This window comes from Astatotilapia calliptera, chromosome 13 (assembly GCF_900246225.1).
Source record: "Astatotilapia calliptera chromosome 13, fAstCal1.2, whole genome shotgun sequence".
Classification (NCBI taxonomy): Eukaryota; Metazoa; Chordata; class Actinopteri; order Cichliformes; family Cichlidae; genus Astatotilapia; species Astatotilapia calliptera.
The window spans coordinates 6,173,872-6,196,923 of NC_039314.1; the positions used below are offsets into that span (position 1 = coordinate 6,173,872).

A 23,052-nucleotide genomic window follows, 5' to 3' on the forward strand; every position below is an offset into this window, starting at 1 on the left:
CTCCCTCAGCGCCTCCTCCAGGTCTCGGGGGGATGACAGCCGGACATGCTGTCGCAGCCTCTCCGGTGTGAGGCCCCTCAGGAAGGCGTGGAGACCCAGCTCCTCTCGTGCCGCTCCTGGGAATGTCGGGTAGCCCCGTCGGGCATAGAGGCGGACATCCGCAGCAAAGGACCCCAGGCTCTCTCCTTCGCGTCGGCGTCGGCAAGCCAGCTCCTCCCTGCTCTGTTCGGCTGGTGGTCTCTGTCCAAACCGTCTGCCGAGCGCCGTGGTCAAGGCCCGGAGGTCGCGCTGCTCCTCTGGGGGCAGGTCCAGCAGAACCTGGAGCGCTGGGCCCTCCAGTGCAAGCGCCAGGTGGGTGGCAGTCTCTTCTTGACCCCACCCGTTGTGAGTGGCAGCCAGCGTGACTTGGGCCAGATACGGCTCCAGCTGCGTCGCCCCAGTGTAGTGCTGTAGCTTAGCAGCCGTTCTGCCAGGAAGCTGTGGTGCGGCCCCAGGAATCCCCTCCCGTCGCAGGGAGAGCAGGGGGTGGCTGTTCCGGGGCGCGCTGTGGCCCTCTGGCCGCCCCAGCTCGGGTCTTCTCCGCTGGGTCTCGGCAGCCATGCTTTCCAGAAGCGAGCTGTTGTCTCGGATTACGCGCTCTAATTCGCCTATGGTCGGCTCCATAGTGTCTGCTAGACACTCATGAATCCCACTTCTGACACCAATTGTAACGACCGTGGGTTAGTGGAGCTAAACTGGCTAAACTGCTCACTAGCTAAAACGGCTAGCGGGGCGCTAGCGGCTATCGCTACACTTCACAGCAAGTGGAGAGCGCTCGTGCCTCATACACCGCACGACCCCGAGCGTCTCAGCAGCAGACTGATAATCCCCAAATGATCCAGCAGGAGGCAGTAGTGGTTCACACCAGTCATTTATTTGCCGTATTTTTTCACCCCACGTAACACTGCTGACACCGAACCCCTATCACGCTCCCACCACATAGAGTCGCGGTGTCAGCCAACTATGCCAATTCACCCCCCTCCACAGAACACACATCAACTTCACTGTGGCTTACATTAACATAACACTAACACAACATGCAAATCAACACATATGAACTAGCAGAACGATAGAAAACACAGAGACAACACAATACCCAGAATGCACCTGGCTAACAACCCCAGCCAGGTCATTACAATATCTTGACCAATCTGATCTTGTCTTGATCTCAACTTAACCCCTTTATGAAGGTTTTGACCCCTGCTGCTCACAGCCTGCTGATAACTTGCTCGGTTAAGATCATTTTAACTTTTAACGGTTAAGATCATTTTAACTTAACCGTGCAGTGTCATTACAGTTCTATCACACCATTCCTAGCAGCGGGCTTCAACAGTTTGGCTGCCTTCTGTCTGAATACCACATCTGTTTTAATCTCACTCACATTCATTCAGATCTCCGTATATCCCTCCATTCACAATCTAAGCTCAGCTATGTCTAAGTTACACAACTTGCAGTCAACAGCAGATGGATCTTGTGTGAATGGGCCGCATGTGTACGTGCTTTATCTTCAGCCAATGAAGGATACAAGCTTTCATGCTAATCTTGTTAATGCAGCCTTGACAGGTCTAAGCTGTAATGACATAGGATGCGTCTTAGCGCCACTTCTTGCAATATTTTGAATTTCTTAGCAGGATAAAACCACCACAGCCCTTCTTATGCACACCAAGCTTGTATAGAGCACGCGCCCATCTGTGCAAGGCATGATATTTCTCGTCACCTTCATTCAGTCACCATGCACTTTGTCTGTATGTTTCACTCTCTGTTACTGTACAGAAGAATATTTGCTTCCTTCTGCAGCTTCCTGAAATGCAAGGCGACAGACGATATCAACCTTCAGTGGGTTACTGCTTTTGTCCCATCCCTGCAGTTATACCTGAAGTTGCTGTGCAGCTGCACTGGGTGCATTAACCACAATATTGTCCGCTTCTTTGCTCTTTTTTAACTCATTTATCATCTGTCTTCTCATTTCAGCTGAAGAAAGCCCACGGTTTTCCTTCCCATTCATAAAGATTATGCTTGGAGCATTGCCACACATGACTTCACTGGCACTATTTAGTCTTCAGATTTCACTTTGTATTATTAGAAATGGACAAAGGGTTGCGTGGAGAACGGCATATCAGTAATCAACTACTGTCTGAACTGGCCGTGCACTGGCTAGCTTTCTATAATCATCCAGCTGATCAAGAACAGGATGTTCTGACAGAGTGAGATAAAATGCTGAGAAGGGAAAGGCACCTCGCCAACACTTCTCCTTTGTTCCCACCTGACATGATACCCGGCGAAGGGTCCTTCACTTTCAGAGTGATTTATTAATCAGGTCGGATTTATGAGCTTTAAATACAGATTTTTAAATGTAATCATTTCTCCCTTTAAGTTGATTACAACAGAGCCAACTACAAATGTGAAAAACAAAAAGAAATCTTTTTATTATACAACTGTACAATCTCATTACAGACTAAAGAAACACTCAAGATAACATCACAGCTGCAGCATTGTGTACTCAGAAGCATAAAGCACTGTATTGTTACATTAAGCAGAGTTAAATGTCTTATTTGTGCCAAAAATCTACACAAATGTATATATTTCTATTAAAAAACGCATTTGAGGTAAAGGTAATGTAAATTGTTGGATTTGAGGTATTTCTTGACTTTCGTCATGCTTTCGGCTTTAATCTTCAATACAACTTTTTCTGATCTCATCAAGCGAATTACAGCATCAGTGGAACAAGTCCACAGACATCGTGCTTTTCCGCCTGCTGTAAATGCATTAACACCTAAAATCGGTTGGCTTTTTTAGCCAGAATTTCATTCAAATGCATCAGCAGCAAGCCAACAAATGCTCAAATCCAAGACTTTACAGTCAGTCTATTAGTCTCCAGTGCTCACACAGCAATTAGATGAGTCTATAAACAAAATTAACAAAGTACTTGTATTGTCTCAAAGCCAATTTCATCAGCATTTCTGTAACAGAAAAATAGGATTAAAAAAAAAGTAAAAGGTAAAAGAAATTTTACTGGCAACATGAGTGTGGAAATCAAAAGAGGACATAACTGGTTCGGTTCATTACTGAAATTTAAACAAAAGGAGAAGCAAATCCCTAATTCAACACTGATCGAATATTAGCTTTATTAACTTTCTCATACATGAACTGGGCAGCAAGAAGAGACAAGTGTTCCCTTCAGCATGTCTGCTCGGGGTACTCCTTGTTTTCCTCTGCCTCGTTCTTTAAAACAGCATCTACAACAGGTTTCAGAATATAGATGTATCACATTAGCACTTAAAAGGTACTATTTGGCTTTTATCAGCCTTATTCCTGAGTATCTACACATATATACCTTATATTAAAAAAACAACAACTGCGTGTTAGTCAGGTATTTAATGTTAGCAGATATGAAGCTTTAGGCTCCGCTATTAGCTTATTTATTGGCAAGATGTCTGACCTTGGCACTTTCTGTTTCGTCACACAAAAATGGATTAACTCCAATCTTTAGTGCTTACCTTCAAATGTCACGTATTTTTGCTTTTACAAGTTCGATATTGCACTGGAAAGGGTTTGGAGCCCTAATTAGGAAAATAAACACAAAGACAAAGAATACAGAGAGAAAGAGAATTTAAGAGCTTCCTGAAAATCATATTTTGTTTTTTGTTGTTTTTTTGTTTTTTTTTTTTGTTTGTTTTTTTTGTTTTCTTTTAACTGACGTCACAAAAGAACAGCAAAAAAAACAACAACAATAAAACAAATTAACTGACAGCTTTAACTTTCTGCTTTTCAGTAAATTGGAACTCAGGTAACCACAGTGTGACTTGCTTTGAAAGTCCCGTTCACAGCTGGCGATGTGCTGCAGTCCTCTAATCTGATGAATCAAAGGAGTGTGCCTAATTGCTGGCTGGCATGTGAGACTGTTTTTGAAGTTAGATGTGAGATTGATCCAGGTGAGATGGCGTCTACAAGATGTACATCTTCTTTGATTTGGATACCAAGGCTATTTCTTTCTGGCCCTGATTAGAATAAGTCAGTAATCAAAGGCTGTTAAATCAGTCTCGACTCTGGTACATGAAACATTTTAAACAGTGTATATGAGATCAAAAAGCAAAAGCAGTGGCCTGAGATTTCCAGACATTAAATATGGTGCTCAGCCTCAAACAAAAGTTTCTACGTTTTCCTCTGCCTTCATGTCTTTTAGCACCTTATAGTTTGAATCTAATTTATTCTTTTGTTTGTGAGTCTGATGAGGGCTGACTGGTAGCTGCTTCCAGCAACTTCATATCATCGCGCACAGACACGGCTACAGAGAAAGGGTGAGGCTTCAGAGTCAGGCCATAGCTGTAGCCCAGTTTCACCGGCACTGCAGGGTCGGCTGTGATGTTGCACTGGTGCGCTATGAGAGCTGTGAGCAGGAACAGCTGCATCTTGGACAGCTCCTCGCCGATGCACCGCCGCTTGCCCAGGGAGAAGAGGAGCACGTTGCTGGTCAAGTCTTTATTCAGCATTCCGCTCTGGTCCAGGAAGCGCTCTGGGTCAAAGATATCTGGTTGGGACCAATTGCTTGGGTCATGGTTGACGGACCACTGGTTGATGAAGATGACTGTGTTCTTTGGTATGGTGTAGCCCATGATGGATGTGTCTGTGGTGGTGGAGTGGGGGATGGTGAGAGGGACGAAACTTGTGAAGCGCATCACCTCGTAGATGAAGGACATGACATAAGGCAGCTGCTGCTGGTCCTCGATAGCAGGGACACGGCTCCGGTCCACCACTTTGTCCACCTCCTGCTGGAGACGCACCTGTATCTCTGGATACCTGCAATCACAGGTGAACACACATTTAAGGTGACTACTGCCAGGATAGAAGTTAAACACTCTTGCTGGTGAACAAAGTGGAATGAAGAATCTTTTTCGTTAGAAAATGGTTTCTGCCGTTAACACCCCCCCCCCCCCCCCACCTGCCCCCACCTCCAAATAAAATGAGGTTTAATTTAACTGCCTACACCTAGATGCATGACTGGTGACCTGTAGGATGTTAACAGCTTAAATGGATCATGTTAGATAGTCCATAGACACGAGTAGTCCTTGCCACAACTCAAGCAGAAAAAAAATAGTGGCTCTGTAATCCAGGCATCCACTGATAAAGGTATCAGGCACAGGACAGATTAAATGGCACTAAAGATTTTAAAACGCTGACTGGGCATTTTGTTCTCTTTCATTGTGGTGTGAAGTTTCAGCTTATTACTGCCAGTACACATACACACACATACACACACACACCTCCAGTGGGCTGTTACATAACTCAAATGCAGCTAAACTTCATCAATTCTGCAGAGCCTTAGCAACAAGTTGAAGATAAACTGTCATTTATCATGCAGTTATTTATCCATATAAATAACTCCTTCTATAAAGTCATTTTTTAAAATGATTTAAAAAAATCTTACTTGACGAGAATGAGGATGATCCACTGTAGGGCAGTCGACAGTGTGTCTTGACTTGCTCCAAACACATCCCCGACTGTGGAGGACACATAGTCTTTCTCAGAAAGTCCCATCTTATCTCGTATTTGGTCCAGCGTCACTATAAAGGCATCAGTCATGTCTCTGATGGTGCTTGAATCGATTGTTTTTCTGTGCTCCACAACTTTATCTCGAATGAATTCACTAAACTCCAGGTTGAGCTTCTTAAAATTTTCAAAGATGGTTTTGATGGGGTTGGGGAAGTACTGCAGCCAGGGCATAACGTCCACTATGCTCCCTGCGCCTACAGTCTTGGTGAACTGGTCGTTCCTGCCCACCACCTGCTGAAACTCCTCATCTTCATGGGAGTACCTCTTCCCAAAGCAAACCGCGCTCATTATATTGGCAGTGGACACCACGACGTAGGTCAGGGGCTGGAAGTATTTGTCCTCCTTCGTTTTCCTCAGAAACAGCCGCAGCAGCTCTTTGCCCTCGCTGAGCACGTGATTTTCAAATGTCTTCTTAGTTTGGGGGTTTCCTGTGGAAAACATCCGGACTGTGGACTGGGCCACTTTGCGGTGCATCTTCCACCAGCCCGTGGAGTTGCCAAACGCCATGCTGTTCCCATTGGAGATGTACTGGAAGGAGGTGAAGTCCGGTCTGCCGGAGAAGTGGGAGCCCTGCTTGACCAGCGCCTGTTTGATTGACCCCCCGTTCAGCACCACCACCGTCCGACTGCCGAGCTTGATCTGGAAGACGTCGCCGTATTTTTTCACCATGCGCGTAAAATACAAGTGCGGTGCGTTACCAAGCTGCGGTGCGTTCCCGATGACCGGCCAGGCGAGGGGGCCGGGCGGCCAGGAATGGGACCGCTGCCGACACAGCCACCGAAACAGGTGCAGGGACACCAGCAGAGTCATGCATGTCACTAACAGAGCCCTCGGAGTTGCTGGGCTCACTCCCTCCACTGTCACATCCATGATAGACATGCTGCAGGCAAGACATAAAATCATTGTTAAATGCATATGTTTGCAGATTAAAGGCTTGAAATATGATACCCCAATTAAATGGGGTAGAATAAAAATGCATAATTAAATACCTAGTATTTTCCCTCATGGCAAAATATTATATTTTAGAATTTTTCCAAAATATTGAATGCGCCTGATCCAAAAAATAAAAAAATATATTCTTTAAAATAAAAAAAAAATTATAATCAAACACGTTTCTCTGTGAGCCGAAGGACAGCACTAGAACCTCGACAAATAAAATAATCATTCCAAAAAAAAGAGAGTCCGGTTAGCGCGTATCTCTCACACACAGCCTGATTTAAAGTAACAGACTGTGAGCAGCCTACTGTGCATCCACAGGCAGTGCAGCAGCTTGTGTGGGAGATCCGTCCTCTCTGTCCGCAGCCTGCTCATGCTTTGAAGCCCCACAACACCAGGCGAAGTAATTTATCCCCACACAGCGCAACATCACGGCTTTGTTACAGTGGGCAGGTTTGTTGCAAAAGGGTGTCACCCCCACCACCAACACATCTCTCTCTCTCACTGACTCTTTTTCTTTTACTCTCTTTCTTATGATAGCTCACGCCCAGGCAACGGGACCTAAACAATACGTTAATTATATGACTGGATATTCTTCTAAGAAAATATAAAAGCAGGACTGCCAGTTGCAAGTCCTAAATATAGTTTGCCATCTTATTATTATTATTATTATTAGTAGTAGTAGTAGTAGTAGTAGTAGTAATAATAATAATAATAATAATAATAATAATAATAATAATAATAATAATAATAATAATACAAGGAATAAGTAGAATAAGTAGTCTTTCTATGCGGTATTAAATAATATGGCTTCAAGTCAAAGTGCTTGTAACGACGTGCGAGTCTGCCTGAGGGAATTATGTAACACCCGACACAGTCTCAATCTTTTCAAATAATTTATATAGTCCGGACCCGCTAACTGTTAACTGCTTTACTTTTTTATGAAAACATAGTTTTAAAAAAATATTTTATATTGTATTTAAAATATATATACATTAATATATATTATATAAATATATTGATCAAATCAAATGATATAATATATTTAGTTTTGGAAACTGGTCGCGTGTGATCAAACAGCCTGTATGTTGCAAATGTAGAAACGCAGTCGGGGTGATGGGGACGCTTTAAAATGCTAAAGGGATCTAGAATCCATGTTTGCTGCTCCTTTACTCGTTTTGGTGTTTCGGCTTTGAGAATACAAATTCTTGTTTCTACAAACTCCCGGCTCACATGTCCGTGGCGCAGGGCTCGGTGTGTTGGCGGAGTACTTCTCTTGATGCTCGAGGGTGACGGTGTGAGGGTGCGCTTTTCGTTCGAGCCACCAGGAGGAGGCGAACCCCGTGTTGTGACTCATTAATTCCCCCCAATTAACAGCCATGCCGGGCATCGGAGCTGCTCTAGCGGCAGGTTATACACCCTCGTTTCTCTCTCAGATCTTCAAATGACAAACACGTGTGGACGAACGGGAACTTTAGATCTACTGTCCAGATATTTAGCTGATTCTGGTCAAGTCTTAAATGACAGAAATATTTGTTCCCCTCTATGATTTAATCTAAAAAATAGAATCCGGAGTTCGGGTTGATTTTATAGCTCTTCTATTAAATTCTGTGTAGATTTAGTTTCAATCTGTTTCAGTTTTCTTGAATCTGCAAGTATTGTTCAAGTGTCAGAGCCCCGCTCGAGCCTTCCTGCTAACATCTGGTCTGGTTTTGAAATGATGTGATTCGGGAAACCCGCTTCAGCACCGCGGACAGCGGCTCAGACGATGGCTCGTGTCCCGTGACCCAAAACTTTCACAGAGAAGCTGCAGGCGCAAATTTGAACTGTTTGTTGTATCTTCAAATTAAATTCAGAAATATCCAACTCCATCAAATACGGCCAGTTTAACTCCATCTCTTTCCCCCTTTTTTCCTTTGACGAAATGTAATCCAAATTATTAAGGACCAGAAAAAGGATTTTACAATACTTTTCGTATATATTTACATGTCTAAACTATGTTATAGAAGTACACGCAAAACCACATTTATACAAATTTCATTAGGATAGAAAATTACGGGTCAATAACACTTCAAATTCCCTTGAAAATTCTGCGTTAATTAAGCGTATACTTTGTCTGTGGCCTAACATGATATCTAGAAAAGGGTCTGACGACCTTTAAAAAAAGTATTTCAATCACTTTAGTCCATATGGTGTGTTTTAATTAAAACACACATTTTCTCATTATAAATAAAGTGTGTAAAAGCAGGTTGTTAATGTAATGTTAATGTATTCAGATGAAATGAATGTAAAGGGCGTAGAGACTTACTGAGACGAGACCCTCCACTGCTGCTGTTGCTGCTGCTTGAAAAGCTTCTCATAAGGTGACAGTGTGTGATCTTCTTTTATTCCAATAAGGAACCGATACACGAGGGTGGGGACAAGTCAGTGAAGTGCCTGGCCCCTCTCCTTGGCTGGCAGGACCCGGCTGTTAGACCAAGCACGTCCATCCGCCTTTTATTCCAGAGTGTAAATAATCCCAAACGTGACCTCATCATAATCATTCTAAACACAATATACCCTTTAAAACGCACAGTTAATACAAAAAACTGGAACTGCTGACTTCTTTTACTCAGCAGGTTATAGGTTTAACTCTGTACCACTGAATGGTGAGAGGAAATGTGGACTCATTTATCTGCTCTTGTAGGTATTTCCTGTTGCTGTTAGTATACAAAATGATAAAAAATGTTACCGCTTCTTTCTGCCACGAAAGATTGAGGCAAATGGGATTAAATGGGGTATCATAGTTACCACTTCCTTCTCCTGAAGCCTATATTAGAGTCGAATCCCTTTTTGAAGAGTGACGGTTTCAGCTTCAAGTGAAGGGAATTTACCAACATTACTAAATCAAAGCCTATTGGAGATTTTTTTTAAAAAAAGACAGAAGGACCTATTACAGAGACAGTAGGAACTTTAGGAGGCCAAATCAACAGTTTAAGCGTAAAGTTGCCGTCATGAATCTAAATACAGACAGTTTATTTGTTTACTTTAAGATTCAAACCAAACTAAAAAGCCAGGCTAAACATCTTTTAAAAAAAAAGCAAGGTGAAAATGTACAGAATAATCCTGTAGTGTTTAGCGCTACATTTTTAGTCAAATCCTAAAATAAAAACTCTTGAGACTGCTTCACAATGCAATGACAATGAGTTCAAACATATTGAAAAACAAGCCAAGTTCTTCTTAAGCAAAAGAAATCAAATATTCCTAAGTGTCCAAGTCAGTCACTCATCATGCCTTTCAATTACAGTATATATCAAGAAACATCCTTTATAATCTTTATTTGTCTAAAAAAAAGTTATTCATCAATGATCTATCTCATTAACACATCATGTTGCCAGTATTTGAAGTCTATATTTTTAGTAAGCAACCTTTAATCTTTATTAGTATCACTGCATTTTCAAATATATTGTATAAACTCTGAGTTACAAAGTCCTTAAACCTGAAATTTACCAGTGCATGGCATTTAAGTTAATCCTTTCAAAGCTGCAAAAGGAAATACAGGCCTACACAACTCTGCAAGCGTTTCATTGAAGCTTCTCCTTGCTAGCAGCTCTGATACCAGTTTCCCTTCCTGTTTGACTGACAGCTCAATTGCTCATCGCGTGTGAGTGAGCATGGAGCTCGGGGAGGAGCTCACAAAGGTGTGTGCAGGTGATGATTTGCTTAGACGGTAAAGGTACAGTTGCACTGTAAAGTTCCAGCCTAGCACAGCACAGCACAGTTCTACTTCCAGCAACATTTTTCACATTCAGAGCATAGTTTTGTGCAAGGAAAATCAAGGTAAGACATACCAGGAAATTGCATAACCTGCAAACACAAATAATTAATAAACTAGGCCATTACACTGATTTATGTCTGTTATTTGTGGAGCAATGCACGACCTTGGACGAAAAGAATGCCTTTTAGAGCACTTGTGGGCCTTATCATGTTCTGTGAATCAGTGCTGTGAATAGAGGGGACTGCCCAAGGCTATTCTAAAGGTGCCGTGCAGTCACGCACATGTGCTTCATCACAGGGGTGACAACTGAAGGGAAAGCTGCTGACAGCTTCACTAAACACAGGTCTCCCTCCATCTGCCTGTCATGGATAGGCACAGAAAAGAGCTGCTAAGCTGGTAAATATATAACTGAGGCTTGGTAAATATATAAAGATATTTTATTCCAATCTTGGCATGCCCATGAGAGTTTACAAGTCATGCTTGAATTAAAACATCATCAGATTTATGGTCTAAAGATAAATGTTATCTTTGAGATATTCTCATAAAAATGAACAGATGGATTAGTTATGCTGATTATTAAACCCTGAAAGTAATTCAAAAGGCAGTAATTCATTGTGTCACTGGCCAGTTTTCTGTGATTTATAACACAATAGGGGCTTTGGCATCTACAAGGACTAGAACACAATGCAGTTCTTGGAAGTGGACTTGAAAATAACCCCACAGAAACTCTACCTGAGTCAGCACTTTGTTCTGAGTTTTCAGTGCAGCAAGAAAACAGCTTCAAAAGAACAACACTGTTTGCTCAGAGCTGTATGCAAAGTTATTTAAAAGCTGCACAAGTCAATATTTTTGTGTAGACAGTGGATCAGGTGAATACTTTGTAAAGTATTCATGTAAAATGACTTAAGCTGCATAAAGCATTTTAACATCATTGTTCTTGCAGTATAACTTCCTGTTACCATTTTGATTCAGTCTTAGCACTTTTACAAACCTTTGAATAGCAAGCCGCTAATATAAGTGAAAACGCTCTTAGGAACTGTATATATGCTGAGGCATAGTAAGCAGCTATATCATGAACATAATGAAACATCTTACTGCTAGATATTTCCTCCAAGGAGTTGGTAAAGACCAGCCCAGAGGAAAAAGAAAAAGGAAAATGAATATATATGAGGGATTGAAAAAATGCTCAAAATTAAGGTCAGTATTGCGCTAACTGCTTTTGTTTAGCACTGTTGTTAATGGCATTATTCAATTACATCATTAAAGTTGCTTTTACACATTACTCTACAGCCCCAAAGAGACCAAAAGTATAATCTAAAACATAAAAACTATATTTACAGATTCCTCTAAGGAGCAGATGTTAGCATGTTTTACTAAATAAGCTATATGATCATGCTAACAGCTAAAGGCACAATCACTTTATTTTAATTCTTCCAAATAGCCAAAAGTAAATATAAAGATTTTGATTTAAGTTATTACCAGGTTAATATGTCTAACAACAGTAACAATAAATTCCCAAAATAGTTATAATCTTCTACTATGCTAAGCATTTAGCATTTAGCTGACATTAGCCTCCATAGGACAAAACTGTGAACACTCCATTTCCACAAGTGAATTTCCACATTTATTTTCATATTTATTATTTACTTTTTATATTTTAGAAATCCTTACATAAAGAGCCAACCAGCTACAAGTTGTCATGACAATGGTACAATGCTTTGTTTTTTCCTGAAGTTTCACACACTTTACAGCAGCCTCTGCAAATCAACGACATCATTGTTTCAAATCAGGATGGATAGGATTTTTTCCACGACTTCGCAAATACAATGCCCTTTTTTTTAAAAAGTCTGATGTCATAAAGACTTGTGGTTTCTAATGGAGTACGAAACTCACAGTGTCACACATAGTAAATCTACTTTAGATTTTACAGTTTCCATGGAGAATATAAATGGCATTTTTCAGCATCACTGTTGAGCTCTATTGAGCTCTATTCTTTACTCTCTCTATTGCTAAGTTGGTGCAAGATTTTAGTAGAGGAAATAAAAGTAAGTTCAAGAAGTGCAGATACACACACTAACAGAAACACAGAAAAAACACACATTAGGATTGTCTGTATGGCCCTGTCTTGTTAATTACTTTCCATTAGAGATGAATCGGCCCGCCGCCGTGTGATTGGTCTAACTACTCCTACACCAAACGAAACTGTCATCTGGCTTGGCGATGAGACAGGGAGAGTTGAGCGCCAGGGCAAACCCTTTACTTTGGTCCGCCCGCGAGCGCCTCATTACAACAGAGCGACCTCAGTGACTCCAAATGTCAAACTGTCCCACAATAACCTTCCCCCCCAACTCTCACCCCAATAATTCCCAGAAGTCCACAAATCCCATGTTTATCTTCTCTTAACTGACGGTGAAAAAAAAAGCACCAGCTTTCCATGTAAAAGCATGAGAATGATGCTAATGAGTGCTTCAAGTATCCTAATGACCTTGCGGATTAACTGAGCGCTCATTGAGGTACTTCTATCTGTACGGTCTTTTCTTGTCTGGCCAAGTTCTAAGGAGGCCCTTGCCAAAGTGTAATCAGCAGCCCGTGAAGGCGTCTCTTCTCCATTCTCACACTGAAAGGGCATTTTCCCCCTGAATTCTGAATCGGCGTCCATGTCGGATTTTTTGTGCTACTGGTGGTGGAAACCTTTTCAAGGGTTTGCGGAGTCCGACTGAACTGTTGGTGTTTCTTTGGGAAGAATGGGAAGCTTATTACGTGTTCAGCCGCATGACTGCGCTTTTCAAATCCACGCCAACTAAAAACAGCCTTGCCTGCCTCCATCCTCGCAACTGTTGTCAGTCGTTGTTTTTATTGGCTTAATTGAAGAGACTGACAAGAAGCCCATGGAAAATAACCAGTGAATAGTTTTTAATGAATGTGGAGGTGTTTTGTTTTTGCAGATTACTGTGTGAATGGAATGGGGTGAGGATTATGTGAAAATTCATTTTGACGACAAGTTTGATCAAGACCTCTGATATGAAAATTGGTGAAGACATGCTTTTGCTCATTTACCGAGTGCTGCTCCAAGTAGAGCTGTTGTTACAAACGACTGCATCCTTCAGGAAGTGATGAACCACATGACCTCTGATGTTTGTGCACAGTGTGTATATCTAAATCCACCTCATGCACAAAACACAAATCTGTGCAAATACATACAGACAAATGCAGAGGAAAACAGAACACGAGAAGCTGCCATTTCTTCCTACTTGCTTGATGAGGCCTAATCTTATCTAGTCTCTGCAGGATTACAGAGTTGCTATTCTAACCCAAACCGGCTCTGTCATTAAAAGTCACTGAAGCTTACTTGTCTCCCCCCTTGTGTTTATCTTTTCCTCCCTGTGCAAGGTGAAAGGTGAAGCAGCACTCAAAGGGAAGCTAACCCGCTTCTCTACGACCCCCTCCCGGGTCCTGTCTTTGGTGTTTTTACAAGAAATTAATGATGACGGACAGTCACGCACGATAGGCTGTTACCCGCAGAGGAGGAAGTCACGCGAAGTGTGGCCTCTTGTCCCACACAGAGCTCCTATTTACCATAAGAACCAGACCAGGGATATTTGATGGAGGAGAAAATAGGCAGCTGTGGTTGGCTGTAAGTAGCCAAGCAGAAAGCTCCTAGAGGACAAATGGCCACACACATATCTGGCTCCAAAACCAAAAGCTGACCCTACATTTCAAAAACATAAATCAGCTGTTCACTTTAGCTTCCCTTCTCACTAATACCAGTTTCTTTCAAACCCAATTTCCCAGTAAATGCTGTAATTTAGCATAGCTTTGAGATCATAATAATGTCATCATGAGGGGTTACTTTCAGAAATGCAAAGCAAAAACTGGAGTTGCATTTAGAATAGCATTGGTTTATGAAAGTAGCGGGCGCTTTGTAATTATAGACGGTATCTAAAAGCTTGATGTGGCCACCTTGACGTCACTTATTGTTATGTGAAGTCAGTCACTTACCACTGACATGATAGAAATTATTATTATCGATGTCATAAATAAAGTGAGGAAAAGGGAAATTTTCTGTAAACGTCATGCTTTTTGCCTGTTTTGCATTAGCTACACTTTTTAGACCCCAAAGATTTGTCCATCTTTTATATACAGTCTGTGTGCATAATAGCTGAAAATGGAAAGCAAATTGATTTCTAGATCATTTAAAATCCCATATTTATCTAGATAACATAAGGTTAAAGTGTAAAATGCATTTATTAATTTACTTATCTGAAAAAAAAATTGTGCCATCATTTTAGAAATGCTAGGACAGGAAATGCATTGGGAAAAAAACCTGTAAGAGATGAACAATTTAAAAAAAAAAAAGCTTCTTAAATTAAAAATCATTATATACAGAACATAATGTGATAAAAGATTCAGGTAATCTCTGTAGAGAAGGGACAAGCAGTGAATAGCCTTGATCGTCAAACTAAGCAATAATGAAAATAGATCTCCAAAGGTTGATTCTGTTCATCTGGACGTAGCGTTTTCAGTGGGAGAAACATTTCGTCACTCATCCAAGTGACTTGGGTGAAAATGGAAATAGATATGATTCTGTCATGGAAATGAAGGATGTGCCAGTCTAATATTTGGATTGTTTACTGTGACAATAATGAGCTGATTCATACTTTCATTTCATCTGTTCCTCTACATTTACTTTATCACATCCAGCAGCCACAGAGCTTCTGCAAACAAGCTGAAATCCCGTATGAAGCAACAATGGCTTTTCAAAACTACTGAATTTGCCCTACTCGTCTCTGATGCCTGCAGCCATGAAGAAGTTGTGTAACACAGTATGAACTTGTCCCTATCCCAACATTTTTCAAAAGTGTTGCTGACATCAAATTCAAGCTTTAAAAAAAAGAAAATGGCATGCTTTCTGGTTTTTATTTCCATCCTATCAATTTAACAACATGGTTTTTGAAAGGACAAATGCAGCATACCAAAGCTATGCAAACGCTCTCATTCTTTGTATCACATTACATTGTTGTCTTATGTTTGTGTCTTCATGGCTGGTAAACCCCGAACAAATCCAGCATCAGTCCTCTGAAGCATTAAACTGTGACATATTTTGCCAGTCATGTGAAAACAAAGGGTGTATAAAATGCCCAGCCACAACACTGAAATGATCTGTTGCCCAAGAAGGTGGATGGTGCGGACAGAACATTGGTTTCCGTGGAAATGATTGTCTTTTTCTTCCTTCTTTTAAACTTTTTGGTGTTTAAAGCTGCTTTTAAGTTTCACAGAAACTGTGCTTTTAGATGAACATCCTGGGTTCATTTTGAGAAATGTAATCAGAAGGTCGTCTCACAGGTCGCCTGCTCGGCTGTATTATGACATCCACGGACACCCTTCTGCTACTTTTATCTGGGATTCTCGATGTCTTTCTAATGGCTGGATACCAATAGCTGAAAAATAGTGACTCTACCCTTCTGTAGTTTGGTTCTACACAATCATGGCGAAGATGCTGGAAATTATTACACCCCGGAACAAGTATTAGCTCGTAATTGCGATGACGCTTGGAACAAATAAAGCACTGATTGTACTGGAACAATACTTACAGAAGTAGGGCTGGATTTTTGTTTTGGGGCATTAGCAACATCATTACATCACTTGTATTAATCACACAACGGTTAAAGCGGGAACATGTATGATTACACCATGTAAAGTAGACCTGAAACTTGCTTGGGCTGTTTGGCAGAATTATGAATGGAACCAGTGAACGGCTGAAATATGTACATTCAAAGCTCTGAAATGCTTCGAGCAAGTAAATATAAAAGTGACATGAATTGATTTGTAGTGAGGAGCATGTTGAATATTTGGTGTGATCATAATTTAGGTTATTTTACAGATCGTGTTGCATTTTCTGTAAATCAGCTGATGCGAAAGACAGTTGTGTGCAGTTCATCAAGGACAGTGCCGGGCCATGAGGCTAGCAGGAAGAAGCCACATGAGATCCTCTATTATACTGAACTCAAGCTCTGAACTGTATATTCTTAGCTTATTGTTTCATTAGGGGATTGGTATTTCCTTTGGGCCCGCAGTTCCTGCTGATGCAGCACTCACAGTCTATCAGACGGAGTCATATGGAAGTAGTTCAGGTTTTTTTTTTTTTTGCTGGCATCAGGCAGTTGAGAAAAACAAAGAATATCATCACTTACAAACTGTACTTCAGCACAGGCATGGGCATAATGCATAATAAAGTAAATACAAATTTTAGAAGTCAGAAAGGATTTGCTTTTTGTGTGCTCAAACAAAATTAAGTAACAGCCATTCTGTCTCTGAATTTTGTTTCATGAGTTAATAATTATCGACTGATTCTTAGTTTCTGTTAAGGTGTCTGTTCTCTGTCCACGCAGCGCAGAACGTTTTTGCAGATTTAGAAGAACAACCGAGCAAACAGAAAAGAAAGAAAAGAATTTGGGCAAAGTAAAAAGGGGATCATGCACAGACGCCTCCCTCATCAGCTTGTGCAGTGTTTGAACTGTCTATAACTGCTTTCCTCATCAGATTCTTTGTGTCTGAAACTTCACTTTATTCGCTTCATTTAAAATGTGTGAGCTTTTCATCCAGGCGTCATGATAACACAGGAGATGCTGTCAATCTAGAAAAGTCCAGCACGGTAAATAAAAAAGGCAACACAGCTCTTTTATGTAGATTTTTTAATATCACAGAATAGTGTCCAAGTAATTACTGGCATATATGTGAAGTTGTGCAGTTACAAATGTTTCAGTGAGCATTAACATATAATCCTGTGTACTGTATATGGAAACATGTATGTACATTCATTGCCCATTTGTTCTGTTAAATGGTTTTTGGTTTTGTTTCACTGTCCGCTTTAGTCTACTATAATTATTTTACTTTATTTTACTTTTGTTTAATGTTTTTTATTGCTGGGAAATATATCCTATATCCTAAATCCTTTTACTGATATTAACTGTTTACACTTTCATTCAATTGATCGCAGCATTTTTATATTCTTCCCTATGAAATGTCATGAATTATTGATGTATAACAAATACATAAAGAATCTAGACAAACATTTATAGATGAGGGTGGTACATCAAGTTTTAAAAAAGTCCTACAAAGAGCAATAAATACCACCGTGCAATAAGTAGTTTGTTTCCTAAGCTGGAAACTACTTCCTCTCCACCCACACCCTACCCCTTAGACTGAAAAACCCCCTGACAGAAATATAATAGAGTCCCAGTGGATCTGATTCTATTGAGAGAAGGAAGGGTGGAGGAATACAGAAAGAGCAACACAGCAAAACACATCATCTGAGTTCACGTATGCACATTCTCTTTTTGTATGTGTAATGTGGTCAATTTAACAAAAGGAGCTCTTAATCAAGCCATCATTATTTAATTATTTTAATACATGTAAATTCACTGTTTGGATAACTTCCATTCATCATTCAAAAGCCTCACAGCTACTGTGAGCTACTAATTTGAGTTAATCTGTTAAGCTACTACCGTGCTTAACAGATTTATTTGCCCATCACTCAATATATTGTAATATATACAAAGTGTGCAGCCCATCTGTCTTAAATTAACGGTATTGTTAATTTACCAAAATCATTTTTAATGTTTCTGAAATGGTTAATCTACCAGTATTTTTTCTTTAATTAACATGCAAAATTACATTTAATTACTTGCATTCTTGACCAGAAAAATTAGGTTTAGTGGTTGAAAGCTGTTTGTGTGTCGGCTTAACTTTGGGTATAAAAAAGGGAAATCAGTTCAGTGAATTTAGTAAAAAATAAATTTAAGAAAGAAGTTTTGACAGATTTCTCAAATATTTGTATTTTCTTGTTTTTATTACAGGTGGTCTAATAAATTTCTGTATAACATAAAACTCTTTACTTAAGTGGCAGGAAGTAAGAGTCTCTAAGGAAGTTAATTGGCTAGAGAAGTTAAGCCCAGACGCCACTGAATGACTATAAAGTTATCTTTTTGTTTAGTTATCCAAAAAGGTCTGTGTTCATTTTAGCTGTTGTATATTTTCACTAACGGCAGATGAGGTAAATGGAGTTAAATAGAAGGAAATCCATATGGAAAAGAAATAGTAAAAACATATACGATTTACTCATGAAAGTGGCCACTTTCTCATTACTTTCATATATTTTTTTAGTAAGTATACAAAACATACAAGTTTCATTATATAATTTTTCAAGGGATCTTATATGTGTTTTCACTCTTGTATGCTTTTCATACAAGTTTCATACAAGACAGATAAAAACTTTATAAGATTTATATATATATATCTTTTCCATATGGGAAGCAAAGTTGTAGAAATAAAGCCAAAGTTGAAACTAAGAGTCACGACCCCGGATCTTTGAGAGTCAAAGCAATAAGAGAATAGTGGGGATTTGGCCCCTGTACCACAAAGGAACCTGTTGTGTTAGGAGGAAACATTTTTACATGTACACACAACCACACACACGGTGAAAAGATCCAAACTGACTGTGAGACAGCAGTGACAGTGCTCTCAAGCATAATGTCCTCATCGTGTTGTCACAACATTGTCAAAACTACCAGAGCTCCTCAGCATGTGGAGGGTGGAGGGGGCCAGAATCAGCATTGTGCATGTGTGCATGTGTGCGTGTGTGTGTGTGTGTGTGTGTGTGTGTGTGTGTGTGTGTGTGTGTGTGTGTGTGTGTGTGTGTGTGCGCGTGCTTTACTTTATTTGAGTGAATATATTATTGTCTGTTAACAAATAATCAGATGATTATGTGTAATAATTATGAAATGACTGCAGCTGTACCTTTAGCTCTACAAGACATTTTGGCATCTTTCAGCATGTTGTGTTGGTTCTATAACCCACATGCTCTGTGCTTCATAGAGTTTGGTTCAGTCTCACAGTGCTCATCAGTGTTATTTTCAAAAACACGCTCGTTTTTGAGGGAAATCCCAAATAAACTGCTGGATTCTGTTGGTTTAACAGCAGTTAGCCAAAATACAGGATGTTCCTCAGAGGTGGAGGAGGCCAGAATATGGCTCGAGTGAGAGTCTGTAGCACATTTGTCAGGTGTCTGGGTTACTACACGTCTTCTGGATGTGCCGACAGACAAGAGTTTGTGAACAAAAACAACCTTATCATCGCAAGATGACTATCAGTGTTTGCTTTGTTGCCCCCAGTGTTGCTTTTTTACCTAAAAAGTTAAATTCACTGTAACACAGTCTTATGCTTGTAATATCCTTTGATGTTTAGTTCCTGTCTGAGAGCAGGCTGGAGTAAAACCACAAGCTTAGTTTTGTTTTTCTAAGACACCACTTCTCAACATTTAACATCCTTTATTCTCAAAAAACCAAGTTTACACGTTCACGTAATTTTGTGTAAAACCTTCGTGACTGCGGGGGTGAACTTACAATACTGCTGTTGATTGATTGGTCTAATTGATGTATATATATGTCAAACATTGTTTGAGTGTTTCTCGACATGCTCTACTAATTCAGACTGAACTCTAATTAGTGGCGTTGTTGGGTACTCATTTAGTTGAACTGAATCTTCTCCTCTTGTCTGGATTGGCAGAAGGACCTCTAACTGCCATTTTATTCAATAAGTGCCTGGTTGTAGTGCGCTGCAGCACATCCACTGAGAACACTGAGAATTTCTTTCTGTTGTGTTCCCACTGAGACCTTAAAGCAGGTCTGGCAATCCTCCATTTACAAAATCATGTGAATTGTAATAGGTTGAGCAGAAGCATCTTTTTCAGAGCCTTTGTGACATAACTTCCTGTGCTGCTGCATCAACTCCCATCGAAACCTCTACCGGTTGGTTGTCAAGGAGCATAAAGCACCACTAGGATTGTATGGGACTGTTTGTTTGTTTGACTTTTGTCTCGGTGGAACAAAAAAAAAAAGAGAAAATGTTGTCATGGCTTTGGTACTCTGGCAGAGAGGTGAAAATCTGGCCTGTCACTCTGGATTAACTCCGTCTCAGTGAGACTTCGATGTGCTGTGACAGCCTCAGATAACTTTTACAAGCAGGAAGAACATTCAAATGAGTGCATTTACAGCACACAAGCAACTTGATCAGCAGATGAAAAATATCTGTCGCAACTTCGGGTTATTTTTACTTGTTTTAGATTGTAAGATGTAATTTCCCCCAAAACTGACACTGAGTAATTTTAATATCACAACAATACAGCTTATTGTATTAGCCTCTCTCTGCAGGCTTGGATTGTCTTGCGAGTGCATCGAAGCAAATTTATGAATGGTATGTGAGAACTTTTTTTCCCATTCATAAAAGTCCCTGTGTTCTGTCCTGTAGGGGGGTTTTTTCGTCGACATTCCTTGTAGTTTACATTCCTGTTTATAACCAGGTAATTGAGTGTGTGTGTCAGGCTGAATGAAACATACCAAACTGGATGGACAAGGTTGCAGCAGCACGCAATGCTCTGTAATCTTCAACTCCTGCTTTCATGTATGCACGCAAACACGCCTGCTGAGACATTTGCTCTGCAGCCACAAATACTTTCGAAGGGCTTTTGAAATTTGCATCAGGATTTTTTAAAATATATTTAAATGCATTCATTCCCTTTTAACAGCACAAACTCCCTGTTTTGCAAATGCTTGTAGCCTGTGTCTGATTTATGCTCACTAGACAGGAGCAGGTAAGATGGTAAGATGAGCTGTCGGAGAGTTATTGTTACACTGCAACCATCACGTGTGGAGCTCTGCCCGGACAGCTCTCTGTTGCGCCTTCTTCTCACGAAAAGATCGAGCGAGGGAGGGGAGGATTTGCAGGGCGGTGCGATATCTAATGAGGAATCTTTCAGAAGCAGCTATTAAGACTCCACGACATCAGATGAATGCTGCTTGCATGCATATCAAGATTTTAGTTAAAAGCCTTAGAAGAGCTTACCTCAGTGGGGCAGAGTCAGAGGAATGTCTGTGTGAGCCTCAGGAGGGTAACAGGACAACAGGAGGCTGAGATCAGCACAATCAATGAGTGACCAAGTAATATTTTCTTGTTTGGCCTAAATATGAACTTATCGAGGTTTTGCGTGCTCCCTAAAGGTATGCAAACACCGAGTTTCATGGGTGTAGGCTCGGTTCGAATATTTGTCATCTGTTATCTGAAGGCAACAACACAAAGCAGATTCAACAGTCTTTTGTTCTTGTACTCGGGTGGTTTCTGTGTTTTAAAATGACGTGCGATACTGAGTTTATATTGAGTTATAAAACGTTTAGAATAAAAACTGAGCAAAAAAACATTATTAAGGAGACTCGCAGATGACAAACCATTATATGTGTGTGTTTCTGCAGAATGGTGAAGCATAGTTTGAACTTATTACTGCTCTAATTATCTGCTTAACCAAAAGGGATTACCTCCCTGCATGGTAGCTTGCGAATCCACAAAAAAGTAAATATTAAGAAGCATTATATATAAAATCTATTTTTAAAATTCAGCTAGTGTACTTGGCAGGGACAGTGCACAGAGCAGAGACCCGCTGTAGTGCACAGAATATAATGAGTCAGTCCTAACACATAAAAACAGGTACAAAATAAAAAGAGTTTTGAAAGAACAATAAAATCTCCACTAGATTTAAATGCCAATTGTGTTGCAATCAAGATCAAGGCTAGTTGCAACCTGCTGTTATAGGGTAGCAGATATATATATATATATATATATATCCTTCAAGCTCGGGTCCTCTACCAGAGGCCTGGGAGCTTGAGGGTCCTGCGCAGTATCATAGCTGTTCCCAGGACTGCGCTCTTCTGGACAGAGATCTCCGATGTTGTTCCCGGGATCTGCTGGAGCCACTCGCCTAGCTTGGGAGTCACCGCACCTAGTGCTCCGATTACCACGGGGACCACCGTTACCTTCACCCTCCACATCCTCTCGAGCTCTTCTCTGAGCCCTTGGTATTTCTCCAGCTTCTCGTGTTCCTTCTTCCTGATGTTGCTGTCATTCGGAACCGCTACATCAATCACTACGGCCGTCTTCTTCTGTTTGTCTACCACCACTATGTCCGGTTGGTTAGCCACCACCATTTTGTCCGTCTGTATCTGGAAGTCCCACAGGATCTTAGCTCGGTCATTCTCCACCACCCTTGGGGGCATCTCCCATTTTGACCTCGGGACTTCCAGGTTATACTCGGCACAGATGTTCCTGTACACTATGCCGGCCACTTGGTTATGGCGTTCCATGTATGCCTTGCCTGCTAGCATCTTGCACCCTGCTGTTATGTGCTGGATTGTCTCTGGGGCATCTTTACACAGCCTGCACCTGGGGTCTTGCCTGGTGTGATAGACCCCAGCCTCTATGGATCTTGTACTCAGAGCTTGTTCTTGTGCTGCCATGATTAGTGCCTCTGTGCTGTCTTTCAGTCCAGCTTTGTCCAGCCACTGGTAGGATTTCTGGATATCAGCCACCTCCTCTATCTGCCGGTGGTACATACCGTGCAGGGGCCTGTCCTTCCATGATGGTTCCTCGTCTCCCTCCTCTTTCTTGGGTTTCTGCTGCCTGAGGTATTCACTGAGCACTCGGTCAGTTGGGGCCATCTTCCCAATGTATTCTTGGATGTTCGTTGTCTCATCCTGGACTGTGGTGCTGACACTCACCAGTCCCCGGCCCCCTTCCTTCCGCTTAGCGTACAGCCTCAGGGTGCTGGACTTGGGGTGAAACCCTCCATGCATGGTAAGGAGCTTTCTTGTCTTTATGTCAGTGGCTTCTATCTCCTCCTTTGGCCAGCCTATTACCCCAGCAGGGTACCTGATCACGGGCAGGGC

At 41.0% G+C, this 23,052-nt stretch overlaps 1 protein-coding gene across 2 annotated transcripts; it reads right to left on the minus strand.

Annotated features, from left to right (window-relative positions):
- Nucleotides 1–3,733: 3,733 nt before the first annotated feature.
- Nucleotides 3,734–9,062, minus strand: cyp1b1 (cytochrome P450, family 1, subfamily B, polypeptide 1). Of its 2 annotated transcripts, none has more exons than XM_026191104.1 (3): nucleotides 8,834–9,062; nucleotides 5,465–6,469; nucleotides 3,734–4,836 (listed from the first exon to the last, which is right to left on the minus strand). In XM_026191104.1, exons 2-3 carry the CDS (start codon nucleotides 6,466–6,468, stop codon nucleotides 4,245–4,247), a joined length of 1,596 nt encoding a protein of 531 aa, XP_026046889.1. In that variant the 5' UTR covers nucleotide 6,469; nucleotides 8,834–9,062; the 3' UTR covers nucleotides 3,734–4,244. The 2 variants fall into 2 exon arrangements, with proteins under 2 accessions (XP_026046889.1, XP_026046888.1); XM_026191103.1 differs by lacking the exon at nucleotides 8,834–9,062 and adding an exon at nucleotides 6,579–6,943.
- Nucleotides 9,063–23,052: the final 13,990 nt, after the last annotated feature.